The sequence below is a fragment of the Hippopotamus amphibius genome, chromosome 9 (genome assembly GCF_030028045.1).
Source record: "Hippopotamus amphibius kiboko isolate mHipAmp2 chromosome 9, mHipAmp2.hap2, whole genome shotgun sequence".
NCBI classification, from domain to species: domain Eukaryota; kingdom Metazoa; phylum Chordata; class Mammalia; order Artiodactyla; family Hippopotamidae; genus Hippopotamus; species Hippopotamus amphibius.
In genome coordinates this window covers 802,915-822,716 of record NC_080194.1, presented here as the reverse complement: position 1 = coordinate 822,716, position 19,802 = coordinate 802,915, and the positions used below count along the sequence as shown (strand labels likewise).

The 19,802-nt window shown below is 38.4% G+C and overlaps 1 protein-coding gene across 3 annotated transcripts in view; it reads right to left on the bottom strand.

Annotated features, from left to right (window-relative positions):
- The window catches only part of FNBP4 (formin binding protein 4), a 42,719-nt gene that overhangs the window by 8,887 nt on the left and 14,030 nt on the right, over positions 1–19,802 (bottom strand). For all 3 annotated transcript variants that reach the window (XM_057748131.1, XM_057748129.1, XM_057748130.1), the window contains 5 exons: positions 17,657–17,790; positions 16,481–16,668; positions 11,373–11,683; positions 11,106–11,250; positions 10,368–10,711 (listed from right to left, as the gene is read on the bottom strand). In XM_057748131.1, the coding sequence (XP_057604114.1) occupies positions 10,368–10,711; positions 11,106–11,250; positions 11,373–11,683; positions 16,481–16,668; positions 17,657–17,790 (1,122 nt within the window). The remainder of the gene's footprint in view (positions 1–10,367; positions 10,712–11,105; positions 11,251–11,372; positions 11,684–16,480; positions 16,669–17,656; positions 17,791–19,802) is intronic.

Genomic DNA, 19,802 nt, shown 5'->3' with positions numbered 1-19,802 from the left:
TGCCAATCAATTGGATAACCTGGAAGAAATGGATAAATTCTTAGAAAAATACAATCTTCCAAGACTGAACCAGGAAGAAATAGAAAATACGAACAGACCAATCCCGAGTACGGAAATTGAGGCAGTGATTAAAAATCTCCCAACACACAAAAGCCCAGGACCAGACGGATCCACGGGTGAATTCTATCAAACATTTCGAGAAGAGCTAACACCTATCCTTCTCAAACTCTTCCAAAATAGAGCAGAAGGAGGAACACTCCCAAACTCATTCTACGAGGCCACCATCACCCTATACCAAAACCAGGCAAAGATGTCACAAAAAAAGAAAATTACAGACCAATATCACTGATGAATATAGATGCAAAAATCCTCAACAAAATGCTAGCTAACAGACTCCAACAGCACATTAAAAAAATCATACACCATGATCAAGTGGGGTTTATCCCTGGGATGCAAGGATTCTTCAATACATGCAAATCAATCAATGTGATACATCATATCAACAAATTGAAGGATAAAAACCACATGATCATCTCAATAGATGCAGAAAAAGCTTTTGACAAATTTCAACATCCATTTATGATAAAAGCTCTCCAGAAAATGGGCATAGAAGGAAATTACCTCCACATAATAAAAGCCATATATGAGAAACCAAAAGCCAACATCATTCTAAATGGGGAAAAACTGAAAGAATTCCCTCTAAGAACAGGAACAAGACAAGGGTGTCCACTCTCACCATTATTATTCAACATAGTTGTGGAAGTTTTAGCCACAGCAATCAGAGAAGAAAAAGAAATCAAAGGAATACAAATTGGAAAAGAGGAGTAAAACTGTCACTCTTTGCAGATGACATATTATATACAGAACACCCTAAAGATGCTACCAGAAAACTGCTAGCACTAATTGATGAGTTTAGTAAAGTAGCAGGATACAAAATTAATGCACAGAAATCTCTTGCATTCCTATACACTAACAACAGAAGAGCAGAGAGGGAAATTAAGAAAACTCTCCCATTTACCACTGAAACAAAAAGAATAAAATACCTAAGAATAAACCTGCCTAAGGAGGCAAAAGATCTGTATGCAGAAAACTTTAAGACATTGATGAAAGAAATCAAAGACGACACAAACAGATGGAGGGACATACCATGTTCCTGGATTGGAAGAATCAACATCGTGAAAATGACTGTACTACCCAAAGCAATTTACAGATTCAACGCAATCCCCATCAAATCACCAACGGCATTTTTCACAGAACTAGAGCAAGAAATCTTACGATTTGTATGGAAACGCAAAAGACCCCGAATAGCCAAAGCAATCTTGGGAAGGAAAAATGGAGTTGGTGGAATCAGGCTTCCTGACTTCAAACTATACTACAAGGCCATAGTGATCAAGACAGTATGGTACTGGCACAAAGATAGAAAGGAAGATCAATGGAATAGAATAGAGAACGCAGAGGTAAGCCCAAACACATATGGGCACCTTATCTTTGACAAAGGAGGCACGAGTATACAATGGAAAAAAGACAGCCTCTTCAATAAGTGGTGCTGGGAAAACTGGACATGTAAAAGAATGAAATTAGAACACTTCCTAACACCATACACAAAAATAAACTCCAAATGGATTAAAGACCTACATGTAAGGCCAGACACTGTAAAACTCCTAGAGGAAAACATAGGCAGAACACTCTATGACATCCATCAAAGCAAGATCCTTTTTGACCCACCTCCTAGAATCATGGAAATAAAATCAAGAATAAACAAATGGGACCTCATGAAACTTAAAAGCTTTTGCACAGTGAAAGAAACCATAAACAAGACTAGAAGGCAACCCTCAGAATGGGAAAAAATAGTTGCCTATGAAACAATGGACAAAGGATTAACCTCCAAAATACACAAGCAGCTCCTGCAGCTTAATGCCAAAAAAGCAAATAACCCAATCCACAAATGGGCAGAAGACCTAAATAGACATTTCTCCAAAGAAGACATACAGATGGCCAACAAACACATGAAAAGATGCTCAACATCACTCATCATCAGAGAAATGCAAGTCAAAGCCACAATGAGGTATCACCTCACACCCGTCAGAATGGCCATCATCACAAAATCTGGAAACAACAAATGTTGGAGAGGGTGTGGAGAAAAAGGAACTCTCCTGCACTGTTGGTGGGAATGTAAGTTGGTACAGCCACTATGGAAAACAATTTGGAGGTTCCTTAAAAAACTACAAATAGAACTACCATATGATCCAGTAATCCCACTCCTGGGCATATACCCAAAGAAAACCATAATCCCCAAAGAAACATGTACCATCATGTTTATTGCAGCACTATTTACAATAGCCAGGACATGGAAGCAACCTAAATGCCCATCAACAAATGAATGGATACAGAAGATGTGGCATATATATATAATGGAATATTACTCAGCTATAAAAAGGGATGAGATGGAGCTATATGTAATGAGGTGGATAGACCTAGAGTCTGTCATACAGAGTGAATTAAGTCAGAAAGAGAAAGACAAATATTGTATGCTAACTCACATATACGGAATCTAAAAATGGTATTGATGAACTCAGTGACAAGACAAGAACAAGGACGCAGATGCAGAGAATGGACTGGAGGACTTGAGGTTTGGTGGGGGCGGGGGGTGAACGGGAAGCTGAGACAAAGTGAGAGAGTAGCACAGACATATATATACCACCAACTGTAAAACAGATAGCCAGTGGGAAGTTGTTGTATAACAAAGGGAGTTCCACTCAAGGATGGAGGATGCCTTAGAGGACTGGGATGGGAAGGGTGGGGGGGACTTGAGGGAGGGTGGGAATACGGGGATATGTGTATAAAAACAGATGACTGAACTTGGTGTACCCCCCTAAAAATAATAAAAAAAAACAAACAAAAAAACTATTGTCTCAAATGTGCTCAAAGAACTAAAGGAAAACACAAATGATGAAAGAAAATCAGGAAAATGACACAAAGTGAGAATATCAACAGAGACAGATACTATTATTAAAGAGAACCAAAGAAAAATTCTGGAGCTGAAAAATACATCAACTGAATTGAAAATTCATTAGTTCAACAACAGATTCCAACAGACATAAGAAAAGATCAGTAAAATTGATGACAGGTCATTCGAAGTTATTGAGTTTGAAAAGCAAAAAAGGAAAAGAATGGAGCAAAGTGAACAGAGTCTAAGTGACTGATAAGACACCATCAAGTGGACTAATATATACATTATGGGAATCCCAGAAGGAGAGGGAGAAAGGGGCAGAGAGCTTATTTAAGAAATGGGCCAGGACTTCCTAGGTGGCGCAGTGGGTAAGAATCTGCCTGGCAATGCATGGGGCAGGAATCCCTGCTCCAAGAAGATACCACATGCCATGGAGCAACTAAGCCCTTGCACCACAACTATTGAGCCTGTGCTCTAGAGCCCACAAGCCACAACTATTGAGCCCACGCGCCTAGAGCCCATGTTCTCCAATGAGAGAGGCGACCACAATGAGAAGCCCGCACACCACAACGAAGAGTAAGTAGCCCCTACTTGCTACAACTAGAGAAAACCCATGTGCAGCAATGAAGATCAAACAGCCAATAAAATCAATTAATTAATTAAAAAAAAGAAAAAGAAATAATGGCCAAAAATTTTGCACATTTGAAAAAAGACTAGGATTATTCATATCCAAGCAGCCCAACAAACTGCAAGGAGTATAAACCCAAAAAAGACCACAATGAAACACATAATAGTCAAAAGTGAAACAGATAATCTTGAAAGCAGCAAGAGAAAAATACTTGCGGGGACTTTCTGGGTGGTCTAGTGGTTAAGAACCTGCCTTCCAATGCCGGGGATATAGGCTTAATCCCTGGTCAGGGAACAAAGAACCCACATGTCACAGGGGAACTAAGCCTGCTGGCCACAACTACTGAACACTCGGGCCCCAACTAAAGAGCCCTCAGGCCACAACTAGATAGCCCATGTGCTTTGGAGCCCTCGTCCACAACTACTGAGCCCATGTACCATAACTAGAGAGAAGCCCACATGCTGCAATGAGGAACCCACAAGCTGCAGCAGAGGATCCCACAAGCCTCAACGAAGATTCCACATGCTGCAACTAAGACCCAATGATGCCAAAAATAAATAAATAAATATTTTAAAAAAAGAAAAGAAAAATGACTTTCTCTGTACAAGGGATCCTCAATAAGATTACAAGACAATTTCTGGAAGAAATCTTGCAGGTCACAAGGCAATGGGGTAATTACATTTAAAGAGATCAAAGGAAAAAAAACTATCTACCAGAGAATTCTATACCAGGCAAAATTATCCTTCAAAAATGAGGGAGAAAAATTAAGATATTTCTAGATAAACAAAAGTTGAGAAAATTCATTACCACTAGATGTGCCCTACCAAAAATGCTACAGGGTGTCTTTCAAGTTGAAATGAAAAGATGCTAGACACTAACTTGTCTTACAAGAAGATAAAATTTTCTGGTAAAGATAAATACAAGGGCAAACATAAAACCCAGTACTGCTGTGATTTGGGGTCATAATTTTTATTCTACAGATTTTATACAGCAAAAGCAGGGCTTCTCTGGTGGCGCAGTGGTTAAGAATCTGCCTGCCAATGCAGGAGACACGGGTTCAAGCCCTGGTCTGGGAAGATCCCACATGCCGCGGAGCAACTAAGCCCATGTGCCACAACTACTGAGCCTGCGCTTGAGAGCCCACGTGCCGCAACTACTGAAGCCCGAGCTCCGCAACAAGAGAAGCCACCACACTTGAAAAGCCCATGCACCACAATGAAGAGTAGCCGCCGTTCACTGCAACTAGATAAAGCCCGCGTGCAGCAACAAAGACCCTATGCAGCCAATAAATAAATAAATAAATAAATAAATGACAAAAGCATAATGGATAATTATAAGTCTATGTTACTGGGTACACAATATAATAAGATATAATAATCCTTAACACCAATAACATAATAGAGTGCGAATGCATCTGTATAGGAGTTTTTGTCTGCAATTGTTTATCAGTTTAAAATGGGATATTATATGTAATTCCTACCATAACCACAAAGAAAATAAATACAGAATATACACAAAAGGAAATGGAAAAGACAAAAATTTTTGCTGAAAAAAATCAACTAAACACAAAGGCAGTAGGGAGGAAGTGAGGGACAAAAAAAGCTATTAAGGGACTTCCCTGGTGGTGCAGTAGTTAAGAATCCACCTGCCAATCAATGCATGGGACTCGAGTTTGATCCCTGGTCCGGGAAGAAAGCACGTGCTGTTGAGCCACTAAGCCACAACTATTGAGCCCGAGTGCTGCAACTACTGCAGCCCAAGTGCTGTAACCACTGCAGCCTGCATGACTAGAGCTCATGTTCCACAACAAGAGAAGCCACTGCAATGAGAAGCTCACACTCTGCAACAAAGAGCAGCCCCCGCTCGCCACAACTAGAGAAAGCCTGTGCAGAGCAATGAAGACCAATGCAGCCAAAAAAATAAATTAAAAAAGAGATAAAAAAGAGCTATCAAAACATACAGAATACAACCAAAAGGAACAGTAAATCCTTCCTTATCAGTAATTACTATGGTAAATTATTAACTTACTAATGTAAGTGGATTAAACTTTACAATCAAAAAACACACTGAAATGGAGCAGGACCCTATGCTCTTTTCCCTCCATGTCCTCTAGCATGCTGTGGCCAAAAAATAAATAAATAAATAAATAAATAAATAAATAAATTTAATTAGAGAAGTGAGAAAATGCAGACTAAATAATAAGTTTAGTCATGAAGCATAGTTAAGAACCTTTAGTTCCTTCTCAAGGGCTACAAGATAATATTCTGAGCCATATCCTGTGAGCTGTCTTATAGATACTGAAACCCCCACCATGTGCAAGAAGTTAACTACATGATGACCAGATTGTAGTCATGTGGTCAAAAGCTGCCATAATTCCAAGAAATGGCCTCAAGGAAATGGGAACAAACAGACCCTGGAAATGAAGATGAACTGTACTTAAAACAATCAAGATGATGCTGATTAGACCACCACACGACCAATTTCAAGATGATGTTAGAGCCGATGGTGCTGTTTCTGCATGTAGCCCCCTCCCTTCACCTATAAATCACGTGCCTACTGTCAGTGGGGGAAGTCGGTCTTTGGACAGGAGTGTCTCCCTTGCCACCCCCACCCCTGCCAACTGCCAGCACCTAAAATAGAGCAAACTTTCCTTTCCACCAACCTTGCCTCTTTGGTGGCAAGCAGCTGGGATCCCCATTTTTTAAAAATTAATCAAATAAAATTTAATTATTTTGCTGTGTTGGGTCTTTGTTGCTGCACATGGGCTTTCTCTAGTTGATGCGAGCGGGGGCTACTCTTCTTTGCGGTGCACAGGTTTCTCGTTGCCGTGGCTTCTCTTGTGCAGCACGGGCTTTAGGCGTGTGGGCGTCAGCAGTTGCGCCACGTGGGCTCAACAGTTGTGGCGCGGGCTTACTTGCTCCGAGGCATATGGGATCTTCCTGGAGCAGTGATAGAACCCATGTCCCCTGCATTGGCAGGCAGATTCTTAACCACTGTGCCACTTAGGAAGCCCCCACTTCCCGTTACAATACTGGCAGAATGGATTCAAAGAACAAAATCCAATTGAAATGGGTCATGTCTACAAGGAATTCATTTTACATCTAAGGACATACAGAAGTTTAAAGTGAATGGACAGAAAAACACATTCCATGAGAACAGTAATCAAGAGAAAGGAGTAAATGGATTAATATAAAACAAAATAGAAATTAAGTAAAAACACTGTTAAAAGAGATAAAGAAGGACATCATATAATGATAAAAGCGTAAAATCATACCACTTACAGTAGCATGCAAAAGAATAAAAATACCTGACAATAATTTAGCCAGAGGTGAAAGAGTTGTATACTGAAAATTACAAAACACTCCTGAAAGAAATTAAAGACCTAAATAAATGGAAAGGAATCCTGTGCTCACAGACTGAAAGATTCAATATCATTAAATAGGTAATATGACCCAAACAATTTACAGGTTAAATGCAATCTCTATCAAAAGTCCATTGGCGTGTTCTTGGATTGGAAGAATCAACATTGTGAAAATGACTATATTACCGAAAGTAATCTACAGATTCAATGCAATCCCGATCAAATTACCAATGGCATTTTTCACAGAAATAGAACAAGAAATTTTACCATTTGTATGGAAACGCAAAAGACCCTGAATACCCAAAGCACTCTTGAGAAGGAAAGACGGAGTTGGTGGAATCAGGCTTCCCGACTTCAGGCTATACTACAAGGCTACAGTGATCAAGACAGTATGGTAGTGGCACAAAAACAGAAATATAGATCAATGGAACAGGACAGAAAGCCCAGAGATAAACTACGGTCAACTAATTTATGACAAAGGAGGCAAGGATATCCAATGGAGAAAAGGCAGCCTCTTCAATAAGTGGTGCTGGGAAAACTGGACAGCTACATGGAAAAGAATGAAATTAGAACACTTCCTAACACCATACACAAAAATAAACTCAAAATGGATTAGAGACCTAAATGTAAGGCCAGACACTATAAAACTCCTAGAGGAAAACATAGGAAGAACACTCTTTGACGCAAATAACAGCAAGATCTTTTTTGATCCACCCCCTAGAATAATGGAAATAAAAACAAAAATAAATAAGTGGGACCCAATGAAACTTCAAAACTTCTGCACAGCAAAGGAAACTATAAGCAAGACGAAAAGACAACCCTCAGAATGGGAAAAAATATTTGTAAATGAATCAACAAAGGATTAATCTCCAAAATATATAAACAGTTCATCCAGCTCAATATCAAAAAAACAACCCAAGCAAAAAATGGGCAGAAGACCTAAACAGACATTTCTCCAAAGGAGACATACGGATGGCCAAGAGGCACATGAAAAGTTGCTCAACATCACTAATTATTAGAGAAATGCAAATCAAAACTACAATGAGGTATCACTTCACACCAGTTAGAATGGGCATCATCAGACAATCTACAAACAGTAAATGCTGGAGAGGGTGTGGAGAAAAAGGAACGCTCTTGCACTGTTGGTGGGAATGTAAATTGATACAGCCACTACAGAGAACAGTATGGAGATTCCTTGCAAAACTAAAAACAGAACTACCATATGACCCAGCAATCCCACTGGCTGGGCATATACCCAGAGAATACCGTAATTCAAAAAGACACATGCACTCCAATGTTCACTGCAGCACTATTTACAATAGCCAGGACATGGAAGCAACCTAAATGTCCATCAACAGATGAATAGATAAAGAAGATGTGGTACATATATACAATGGACTATTACTCAGCTGTAAAAAGCAATGAAACTGGGACGTTCTTAGAGATATGGATGGACCTAGAGACTGTCATACAGAGTGAAGTGAGTCACAAAGAGAAAAACAAATATTGTATATTAACACATATATGTGGACTATAGAAGAATGGTACAAATCAACTGGTTTGCAAGGCGGAAACAGAGACACAGATGTAGAGAACAAACATATGGACACCAAGTGGGGAAAGCAGGGAGGGTTATGGGGGAATAACTTGGGAGATTGGGATACCAAATTGTACATTCTAAATATATGAAGTTTATTGTAAAAAATAAAAAAATAAAAAGTTAAAAAAAAAAAAGTCCATTGGCCTTTTATGTAGAAATGGAAAAGGAAAATTTCATATGAAATTACAAGACGGTCTGAATAGGCAATATTGAAAGAGAGGCACTAAGTTGGAGAACTCACACTTCTCAAGTTGAAAACATACTACGAAGTTATAGTAATCAAAACAATGTGGTGCTGGCAACACAGACCAATGGAATAAACCCAAATGTGTATGGTGAACTGATTTTAGATAAGGGTCTCCTTTTCAATGGGGAAAGAACTCTTCAACAAATGGTGCTGGGACAACAGTGTATCACACTGGATCCCTACTTAACATCATACAAAAATTAACTGAAAATGGACCAACAACTTAAATGTGAGTGCTAAAACTATAAAACTCTTAGAAGAGTAAAATTTCATGACCTTGGATTTGGCAATGAATTTTTAGATATGATACAAACAGCACAGCAAAAATGAAAGTAAGTTAGACTGTATCAAAATTAAAAACTTCTGTGTACTGAAGGACACTATCAGCATGAAAAGGCAACACACAGGATGGGAGGAACTATTCGCAAATCATGTATCTTATAAGGGACTTGTATTTAGAATACATATGAAACTCTTACAATTCAGTAACAAAAAGACAACCCAATTAATACTGAGTAGTCAAAGGACTTGAGCAGACACTTCTCCAAAGAAGGTAAATAAATGGCCAAAAAGCAAATGAAAAGATGCTCAACATAATTATGCACTAGAGAAATAGAAATCAAAACCACAATGAGGGGCTTCCCTGGCGGTCCAGTGGGTAAGACTCTGCACTCCCAGTGCAGGGGGCCCAGGTTCAATCCCTGGTCAGAGAACTGGATCCTACACACTGCAATTAAAAAACAAACAAACAAAAAAAGGTCCTACATGGCGCAAAGATCCTTCATGCTACAACTAAGACCTGGTGCAGCCAAATAAATAAATAAATATTAAAAACAACAACAAAAAAGCCAAAACAAAACAAACCCCCCAAAGAGATACTACTTCAGACCCACCAGGATTGGTATAATTTTTTTTTTTTTAAAGTGGAAAGTAAAAAGTGTTGGTGAGCAGTTAAGAGATATAGTACCCTTGTACATTGTTGGTGGTAATGTAAAACGGTTCAGTCACTGTGGAAAAATGGTTCCTCAAAAAGTTATATACAGAATTACCGTATGATCAAAGAATTCCACTCCTAAATATATACATATACCCAAAGAAATGAAAAGTACTCAATATGCACGTATTCGTATGGCTGTTTACATAGATATAAAACAATCCAAATGTCCACCAATGGATGAATGGATAAACAAACTGTGGTACGTTCACACACAATGGAACATCATTCAGCCATAGAAAGAACAACACACTGACATAAGCTACAACATGGATGAACCCCGAAAACACTGTGCTAAGTGAAGGAAGCCAGACACAAAAGTTCACATATGCACGATTCCAGAGTAGGTAAACTAATGGAAACAGAAAGCTGACTGGTAGTTCCCAGAGACTAGGGGAAGGGAGGAAAGGAGGTGTGACTGCTTAAAGGGTACAGGGTTCTCTTTTGTTATGAAAATGTTATGTAACCAGAGAGGTGGTGGTTGCACCACAGTGTGAATATACTAAATGCTACTGAATTTATACTTTAAATATTACCACAATAAAACAAAATTTTTAAATTAAAATTTAAAGAGAACTTTACTATACCTTATCCTTCTTTCCTTTTTTTGTCTTCTCAGGTGCTGGCATTTTGGGAGCTGGTGGTGGTGGAGGAGGAGGAGGAGGTGGAGGAGGTGGAGGTGGTTCTATAATGGCAGTGGTAGGCACAGCACCTCGGGCCTGGACTGGTTGCAGTGTGGGAGCAGTCACTGCCATTGGGACAGAACATTCAGCATAGCTCATAATTGCAGGAGCTGATGCTAGTCCTAGGTAATTTGACTGTAGGTTCATTCCCCTGGCCTGATGACCCATTCCTGTTGCTGAATGGCTAACTGATATTGCTTGGTGTCCGATTCCTGCAGTCTGGTGTCCAATCCCTGCTGCCTGGTGACCTAACACAGAAAACATAAAATGAAACTATAAAAAGGACATTGTGACAAAGCCAAAAACAAGAAAAAGAAGGAAAAGGAAATTGGGAGTTAGATCACCTACAAAATGATTCTAATAAACAAAAAAACCAGCCACATTTTCTGGTGGCAAAGTATTAATTTCTGAATATTTTATTTTAGCATTAAGGTTCTTAAACATCAAGATCACTGATGTTATGTAAGTGCTCAGAAAACAATCCGGAAGGATATATGCCAAACTGTTAAAGCGGTTTTAGTAACGGAAAGAAACGCACATAAACAGTCTTTGCAATGAAAAGCCTTTAACATTAATTTACAACATCTAATTCTGGAAACAAAGATGAGATTGATGAAAATACGTTTTAATCATAATGCTTACCTGTAGATACAGGTGACTGGCTGTAGAGGACCGGAGAACTACCAATGGTAGCTGATCTCTGAACTACTGCAGTACTAATTTCTGTAGCTTTTCTCTTTATCGCTTTAGTGGAAGGAGAACTAGAGACGGTAGAATCAGCTGAGCTCTGAAACAGAGATTCTAGTTAGTGGCTAAAGGCCCTGGTTAAGTATCCTCTTCTAAAACAAAAAGCGTCAACCACGTCCCAGTCCCCCAAAACTCTTCAGAATGCCCAATGGCAGTTCTCACCTGGTTGGTCACAACTGTGGCTTGTGCCGAAGGTTTCAGTGGCGCATCCTCCTCTGTTCCCGGAGCAGGAGGCTCCTCACCTCCCTCATCCTCCATCTCTACCTCCTGGATCTCACCATCTTCTGCAGGGGGAGGAGGAGGGGGAGGAGGAGGGGGGGACTCTGGAGGTGGAGGTGGAGGTGGTGGCATTTCCAAAGGTAATGGAGGCTGAAGCACAGGCACATTTGACTGAAGGAGGGTCCAGAACGGAGTAAGCGGCATGAGTGATGAAGAAGAAACTTGGCCGGAAAAGGGCTCTTTACAAAGAGAACCTATGAAAACAAATATGAGTCAGGGAAAAAGCAAGACCAAAACTCCACGAACACAGAAATGTTCAATTGATCGGAGAGACAAAAATCTGTCCCACAGACATCTATTCTACACTGATGTCACTGAAATATTAAAGTCAGTTCAAAAAGGACTTTCGTGGAAAGATAAATTTACAGATTTACTGTTAGCATTCGCTCCAGCTGTGTCTAGTCTTGTTTTCTGGGTACAGATATATGGCTGAGTAAATGAAGCACATCACATCAACTCAATGAGAAATTCAGTCATCTGAAACTTAAGTTTTTTATTTCAAAGGTATACAACTAGAAGGCAACATTCTGGGGTCTTATTTCAAGTGAGAAAGTGAGTGAATGATGTGCATTTGCAATACTGATTCCATGTATTTTATTTTTCAGTGAGCTAGGTAAGTGATTAACCATGACCTAGAGAAGTACACATTCAAAACACTTAAGTTCTACCCGTTTCAATTAATGTGGGTTACTAAGTTTTAAAAATCCATCTGCAGGGTGAGACTGTCAACCCTATCATTCCTTCACACCACTGTGTGAATTATTCACTTGCTAAATCACAGCAACAAATCAGGGAGGGTATTTTTTACTTTTGTGATGAGAAAAGGGAAATTAGGGAGAATGAATCTTCAAGGTAAATGATAATTAATAATAAATATAACACAGAAAAGAGGCGTCTGAAGATATTAAGGATCTGAAGTGGCTGTCGAAGCTAAGAAATTACAGCTAAGGAGCTGCAGAGTTCACTTTCCTCAAAATTTGCAAAAGCCATAGTTAACTACTATCCTTTCTCTGCTGGGAAAAGCTTTAAAGATTAGAGAAAATAGGAAGATATACTTACTTGTAGCCTTCCCCATCCCTCTTTATCGTCAATAGGGAAGTTTCACAATATTTGGGACTATTAGATATATATCCCAGGAATGCTGAAGGGGATTTTCTCCCTAAAATCATAGAATTTAGGAGTAGAAGAGACATGAGAAATCATCTAGTTTAACCCTCTCATTTTAAAGGTAATGAAACCCAGGAGGAAAATGATTTGCCCAAGATCATTAGTGGCCACGTCTGACCCCTAGCCTAGCGCTATTTTTTTTTTTTTTGCCGTGTCGTGTGGCTTGCTAGCAGGATCTCAGTTCCTCCACCAGGAACTGAACCCAGGCCACAGCAGTGAAAGCCCAGAATCCTAACCACTAGGCCACCAGGGAACTCCCCTCGTGCTATTTTAACAAGATGTCCTGGTGAAATATCAGGAGTCCAAGAGCTTTAGAAATCTCAAATAAATTTCACTTCTCATGGAGTAGAGATCCAGATGCCATCACCTGTCAAATTCCATGGTCAAAGCAGTAGATTAAACAAAGGCTATTATAATAGGCTCTAGAACAAGGATAAGGCCTTTTAACTTACTGTGCTCAAAATACACCACACTGGCACTCAACAATGTAAAACCAAGGCAACCATGAACCATTTGGCTTTTAGAACAGCTTCACTTTTTATGGAACAGATAAATGATACATTATGTAAAAAGACTTTAAGAACATGATTCACATGGTTCTAATTATTTTGAAAAACTGCTTACTACCAACTGAAAAAAATTCACCAGAAAACAAGATTGCAGTTTTCCAGCTAAAAGACTTCAAATGTCTCATTAACCTTTATGAATTTCTACACTAACTTTTAGACAGTTTGGGTATGGGCAGGGAGTCTACTATGTTACATAATAGTACATCAAGATTACATTAGAACTAAGGTAATAAACATGGGCAGGGAGTCTACTATGTTACATAATAGTACATCAAGATTACATTAGAACTAAGGTAATAAACATTACATTAGAACTAAGGTAATAAACTAAGGTAATAAAAATAATAGCTTACTAAAATTCCTTTTACAAACCAACAACAATATATAGTAGGTAAATAAATTTGTCAGATTAATATGTTGGTAGATTTCTCACCTAGAAGCATAATGCAACACCCATATGTTTATGATGGTGAGAAGCTGCTATGCAGAGGAAATCAAGGAAACAGCAGGTTCAAGGTTAATGATGTGGATTACAACCTTGAACAAAGTTAATCAGAAATAACTGAACTCTATGTAAATAGGAAATAAACTAGACTTGATAAATTTAGATCACACAAGGAGCACTTTTAGAGTTAATATTTGAATCCTAAACTAAGTTTACTCAAAACATAAAAGCTGTGCCTTAACATTGATAATCACAGCTTAAATACAAAGAATTTCAAGAAATCCTAGTTTGAATATCCATGGATATCATATTACACAAGTGCCTTTCTTCATTTCTAAATTTAACCCAGTTGGTATATTTTGCCATTTAAGAGAACATTAAGTCTGAAGTCCAAGGAGAGATTAAAATGGTATATACGTAGTTTTCATTATGTGCTAATAAATTTTTTAAAGTATCAAGCTTCAACACAGAATACTGTGAGGATACAAATTTTGAATTCTCCAAGAACATATTTTTTCTATGCATCTTTATTTCTATATAAACAGAAAATCAGCTTTCTTTCTGATAAAGGCAGGCATCCTTTATTATTTTCCTATATCCCCCACCCCGAAAGTATTACTGCTTAGTATTTTGAGGCAAGAGGCCAGTTTATCAGTTTAAATCAAGAAATTATTATACAAATAATAGTTCCATGGAGACTTTTTGGAAAAGCTGCTAAATTTAACCTGACAAAAGCCCAACAAAACAGACATGTTGGGTATCTTGAAGTATCATTTACCTTAGAGATATAATGTAAAATTCAAACACAGAAAAATGAACAAGGATTAAAAATGAACAGAACTTTGAAACTTCCTTGCTTCTCCGTACAGTTTTTCTTCTTTAAAAGATGATTTCAACCACTGTTGGGCTAACAAAAAGCACACATTATAAACTTTCTTTATAGGCTTAAAATAGTGATTTGTATTGCTCTTCAATTCCAAAGACCTTAGTACAAGGTTTGGATTTTATGTAGATCAAATTTATTATGTGGCTTTAGTAGCTCTCAATCAAGAGGCTCAAAAAGATAAGCTGATCTACCACTGGCTTTTTCCTTCACCAGACAGTACCAAGTGGGTGTCATTAATAAAATGGGAATATAACTTAATAGTTAACTCTAAGGTGTTCACACAACACTCAGCATTCAGCTTTGGAACATACAGAAAGGGACATTAGACAATGGTCAAGAAGCGAATCACCAAACCAGAACCACCGTCAAGCCTCTTCAGTTCACTAACTGCTAAAAAGTAAATAAATAAAACCAAGTTACTAGACATATCTATCATCGCTACCCAAAGAATGAGAAAGTAATCTAAATAAAATCTCTTCATGAAAATGGTACACCCTATAACATAAGAAAAACTTTTTCTAAAATATGAAGTAGAAAACCACTTTTTTGCTATGTTCTAAAATGATCACTGCAGTCATAGGTGCCTTTTTATTTTGAGTGACCTGATAATGACTCCTAGGCTATTTAAGAAGTTAAAAATCACGGGTACATGACCAGTTTTATTTGGTACACAATCAGAACTTTTCTACTGGGATTAGGGAGGCAGCAGAATATGAAACATCATTTTTCATAAGCAGAGGTCATAAGGATTCAACTCTTTACTCCCTATCTTACAAAAAATTCTGTATCTTTTTACCCTCAAAGATTTGTAACTTTTATTATTTTTTAATTTAATTTTTTAAAACTGAAGTATAGTTGGTTTATGATGTTTTGGTGTACAGCAAAGTGATTCAGCAATACATATACATAATTTTCAGATTCTTTTCCATTATAGGTTGTTACAAAATATTGAATATAGTTCCCAAAGGTTTATGACTTTAGAAACCATTCCATAGACTCTTACCTTCATATGCTACCATTTAAACAACTATCTACCAGTTTTTCACTGGAAAGGTTGTCTGTTCATCACAGCCTTGACTATGCTTCATTATCCACTTATTTTTGTCATTCCAACAAAAATGGACTTAGAGAAAAAAAAAAATGTATCTTCCATAATGTGGAAATCAAGCCATGACTCTTTAGATTATCAGGTAACTGAAGAACTATGAAAGCCTTTTAATTAATTTATGTTTTTAAAAAGAACTTTAAGTCTTTTATTTTTTCTTTTTAAAATTTATGTAACCAAACTGAAGTTCCCGAAGAGTACTTTAATTGGATTGAGTCATCCTGATTTTTCTATTAGGATACTGATGATTTGCAATGATCAATTATTTTGCTTCTCTGAAACAAGTATGGTCCTAGTTTCACAGCATTTATTCAGATCATTTTGGTTTGTAACAACCATATGTCCTACGAGACTAGTGAAGTGGAAAAATGAGATTGCAAAACCAAGAGACTAACTGTTCTACAGAAAGGCAGAACAAATCTCTTATTACTCCAGATAAATATCGACAATTTAAATAACCGGTTCTTTAGCATCAATTAGAATTCCTGTTATGGGAAATCCACAGCTTTGTCTGTGGCATGATAGAATAGTTATAGGACAGTCTTCTAAAGTCAAAATACACTAGCTTATAATTTTATTTTTTATCAAAGTGTGGTATCAATAGTATGCTTATTTTCAACTAGTCACTACCTTAGTTTTCCTCAATATAAACCCTGCAAGCCTTTTTTTTCCTTTTTCTTTTTTTTTTAGGGCAAGCCCTTATTTTTTAGTTAGAAATTTACATGATTATGATTTAAATTATTTTTTACATGTTAATACAAGTTTTTTTTTTTTTTCCTCTAAAATCACTTCTCTCCAATACAGGGTAAATTGTCCCACCTGTGGAATTCTCAGAAGATTCTGTAGAATTTGAGTCAGTGCCAGTTTTGTCTTTCAAGGTCTGTTTAGGAAGAGTCTCGTCTCTACTTTCTTGTGCTTGGCTTTCCTCTTCTTCCTCCTCACCATCTGGGAACTCCCACTGAGACTCGCCCGACTGTTCGTTTACATAGAAATATCGTCTATGATCCCTAAATTACAAGAAAGAAAACACATGTTTTAAGACCCATTCTCCTACAAAGACACTTCCATTTGGTCCTGTCCCAGGACAGCAGTCTGCTCTCACAGGGACGAACCTCTTCTTAATGGACTGCTATTCACAAAGGCAACAAAGAGCTTTGACAATTCAGGATGGAGAACCAAGGATAATTCAAAGCTATTTGCACTGCCAGCAGCTCTGTGAATACAGCCCTGAGCCCTCTTACTCCAACAGATGACTTAGAAAAACACCTCTCACAACTTTTTTTTTTTTTTTGCCAATGCTTAACAGGGTTTCAAGTTTCATTAGTGAAGGGACTCAATCTCCTAGAACACTAATTTCCCTTCCAAAGAAGAGAACAACGAAGTTTGCGAAAGGTGACTCTTCCCCTCTTGAATCGTGGAATTCACATTTCATACTCTTGATATCAAACACAGTGAAAGCTAAAGAGAGGGAGAGGATCTGGGAGCTGAAAAATAAAAGAGCAAAGATTTCAAATAACGAAAAAAAAAAATCAAGAAAAGCCAAATATAAAAAGAAATGTTTTCATCTGACCTGCTGGCAGAAGATAGTAATCTTGTTCTTCATTCACATCTTCAGCCACGAAGCTTTCCTTAACTTCACCGAGGTTAATCAGGAGTAGTTGCTTCCAGAGGTCCTGTAAAGCGCACAGAGCTCTCGCATGCGCTTAACCCCCAAGCCCGCCCTACTCCGTGCAACAACACTCTGGAGTAAAAACCAGCTTGGTCCAATCTTGGGAAAAAATCCGTTACATGGAACACTTTAAACATTGCTTTTTGTTTCTCCAACGTGTGGCTGGCCCAAACTCTGTAAGTGCTTGCGGTGCTTTGCCTGCCCAGCACCGCTAATGCAGCTGCTCTCAGTCTCCAGACAGGCTGTCAGGTCGCCAGGTGGTGGTGATCACAAATCAAGTCTGAGATGTCAAAGGTGAAAGGTGAAAAGGGGAGAAGAGTGCGTACCTGTCCCAGTGGCAGGACCAGCCTTTAGGAGTGGCGTTTATTTCATACTGTTTTAGTTGTTCTGCTGCATCCTGAAGTTTTCGTTTAAGGTAGTTTCCATTAAGAGCCCCTTCCCGCCAGTCCGCGATCCGTGTCTAAAATGAAAAAGCAGTAAGTTACAGAGTTGTTATTATTATGTCAAGAGGCAGAGGTAAATGGGACATAAGTCTTCTGGCCATGACTGTATACTCTGGCAGAACAGACCAAAGAGGAAAAGAAGTCCCATCTTAATTTCATAAAAAATCTTGTTTGCTCTTCAGAGTTTCGAAAAACGAAAACTGGACACCAGTACTGTCAAATCTCCAACATCTGTGAAAATGAGTAGCAGTAGTTTTGTTTTTCCCTTTGGACTATGTTAAGATGGTTCCCCAGTAACTTTACTTTTTTGGGTAGATAGTCTTTTCAATTAAGTAATGTTATTAATCAAAATTAAAGATTTAGTTCTTAGGGAAATCAGTCAACCTCCTACATGAATCCCTTACCTAATCCTACCCTGCTACTTATTGTGAAGTACACAGGTTACAAATAGGATTCAGAACTTCTCTTTTTAAATAGCTCTATAGGGAATTCCCTGGCAATCCAGTGGTGAGGTCTCCTTGCTTTCACTGCCAAGGGTCCGGGTTCGATCCCTGGCTGGAGAACTAAGATCCCACAAGCCAAGTGGCAAGAACAAAAAAAAAGTCCATAATGGTTTAACATTTATAAAATACATTTCAACATTATGTGGTCTTATCATCATTATGAATAGAATTTTAATTTCTTAGAAAAAAATCATATTAGAATATATGCCAATTCAAGGTGGTTAAGTATCACCATTATACACAAACTCTCAGTATTCACTTCCATAATTATGTTTTGCTTTGGCCAATACACAGTTTTATTTCCTGGGTTGGTGGTTCAAATATACATCAAAATTAAAAATTTAAATTTACAACTGAAACTATATAAATAAGAAAACAATATTCCATGGACCAGATGTCTGGTTTGGCTAGTGTTTAAAAAAAAAAAGAAAAGAATTTGTGAATAGCATTTAAAATTGGGAGATGCTATATAGAATTACTGATTATTGGCTTCCCTTGAAAACCCAGAAGAACTGTTTTTGTACCGCACAAGAGGCAGCTGGAGCTGAGGAGTGACAGATACTTCTGTCAGGTTCTCCAATTCCCTGTGACACCCTCCTCTAACCTCCTACCACTGCCCAACATGGAGGTGAAGGAGTCCAGAATACGTCACACCAAAACATGCCACTCTTACTTAAAAATTACTCAGAACTGAAAGCAATTAAGAAAAAGCAGACACAGGACAAGCTCACTGCCTTCCCCCATCTGCCTGAAAGCACAACAGAAGCCCCCCTCGTACAGGTGTCTCCCTCTCCCTCACCTCTCACACCAGGAAGGAGAGAACAGCCTTATCACTGGAGACTAGATGACATCATCAGACTAGATGGCACCAAGAAAGAGTCTACAAAAACAGCTTACTGGGGCTTCCTAGGTGGCGCAGTGGTTGAGAATCCACCTGCCAATGCAGGGGACATGGGTTCGATCCCTGCCCCAGGAAGATCGCACATGCCGCGGAGCAACTAAGCTGGTGCGCCACAACTATTGAGCCTGCGCTCTAGAGCCGTGAGCCACAACTATTGAGCCCATGTGCTGCAACTACTGAAGCCCACACGCCTAGAGCCCGTGCTCTGCAACAAGAGAAGCCATGGCAACGAGGAGCCCGCGCACCACAACAAAGAGTAGCCCCCACTCACTGCAACTAAAAGAAAGCCTGCGCACAGCAAAAAAAAAAAAAAAAAAAAAAAAAAAAAAAGACCCAACACAGCCAATAAAATAAATATTTAAAAAAAACAATAAAAAACCCCCAGCAGCTTACTAATAAGCCTTGTCTTCCATTAGTTTTCCCCATATATTCACCTTCCCACAGTTTGTTGCCCTTAAAAGCCTAAACCCCTTTTCTATTGTCTTGTCATTTCTCCACAAAATTATTGTTGTTCTTTCAGATGCTATGTAAGCCCCAAATTCTAACCACCTTTTTGTGTTTCTCAACAATGAGTCCTTCCATGTGTATGCACTATTAACAGACTTTTCTCTTGTTAAACTGTCTT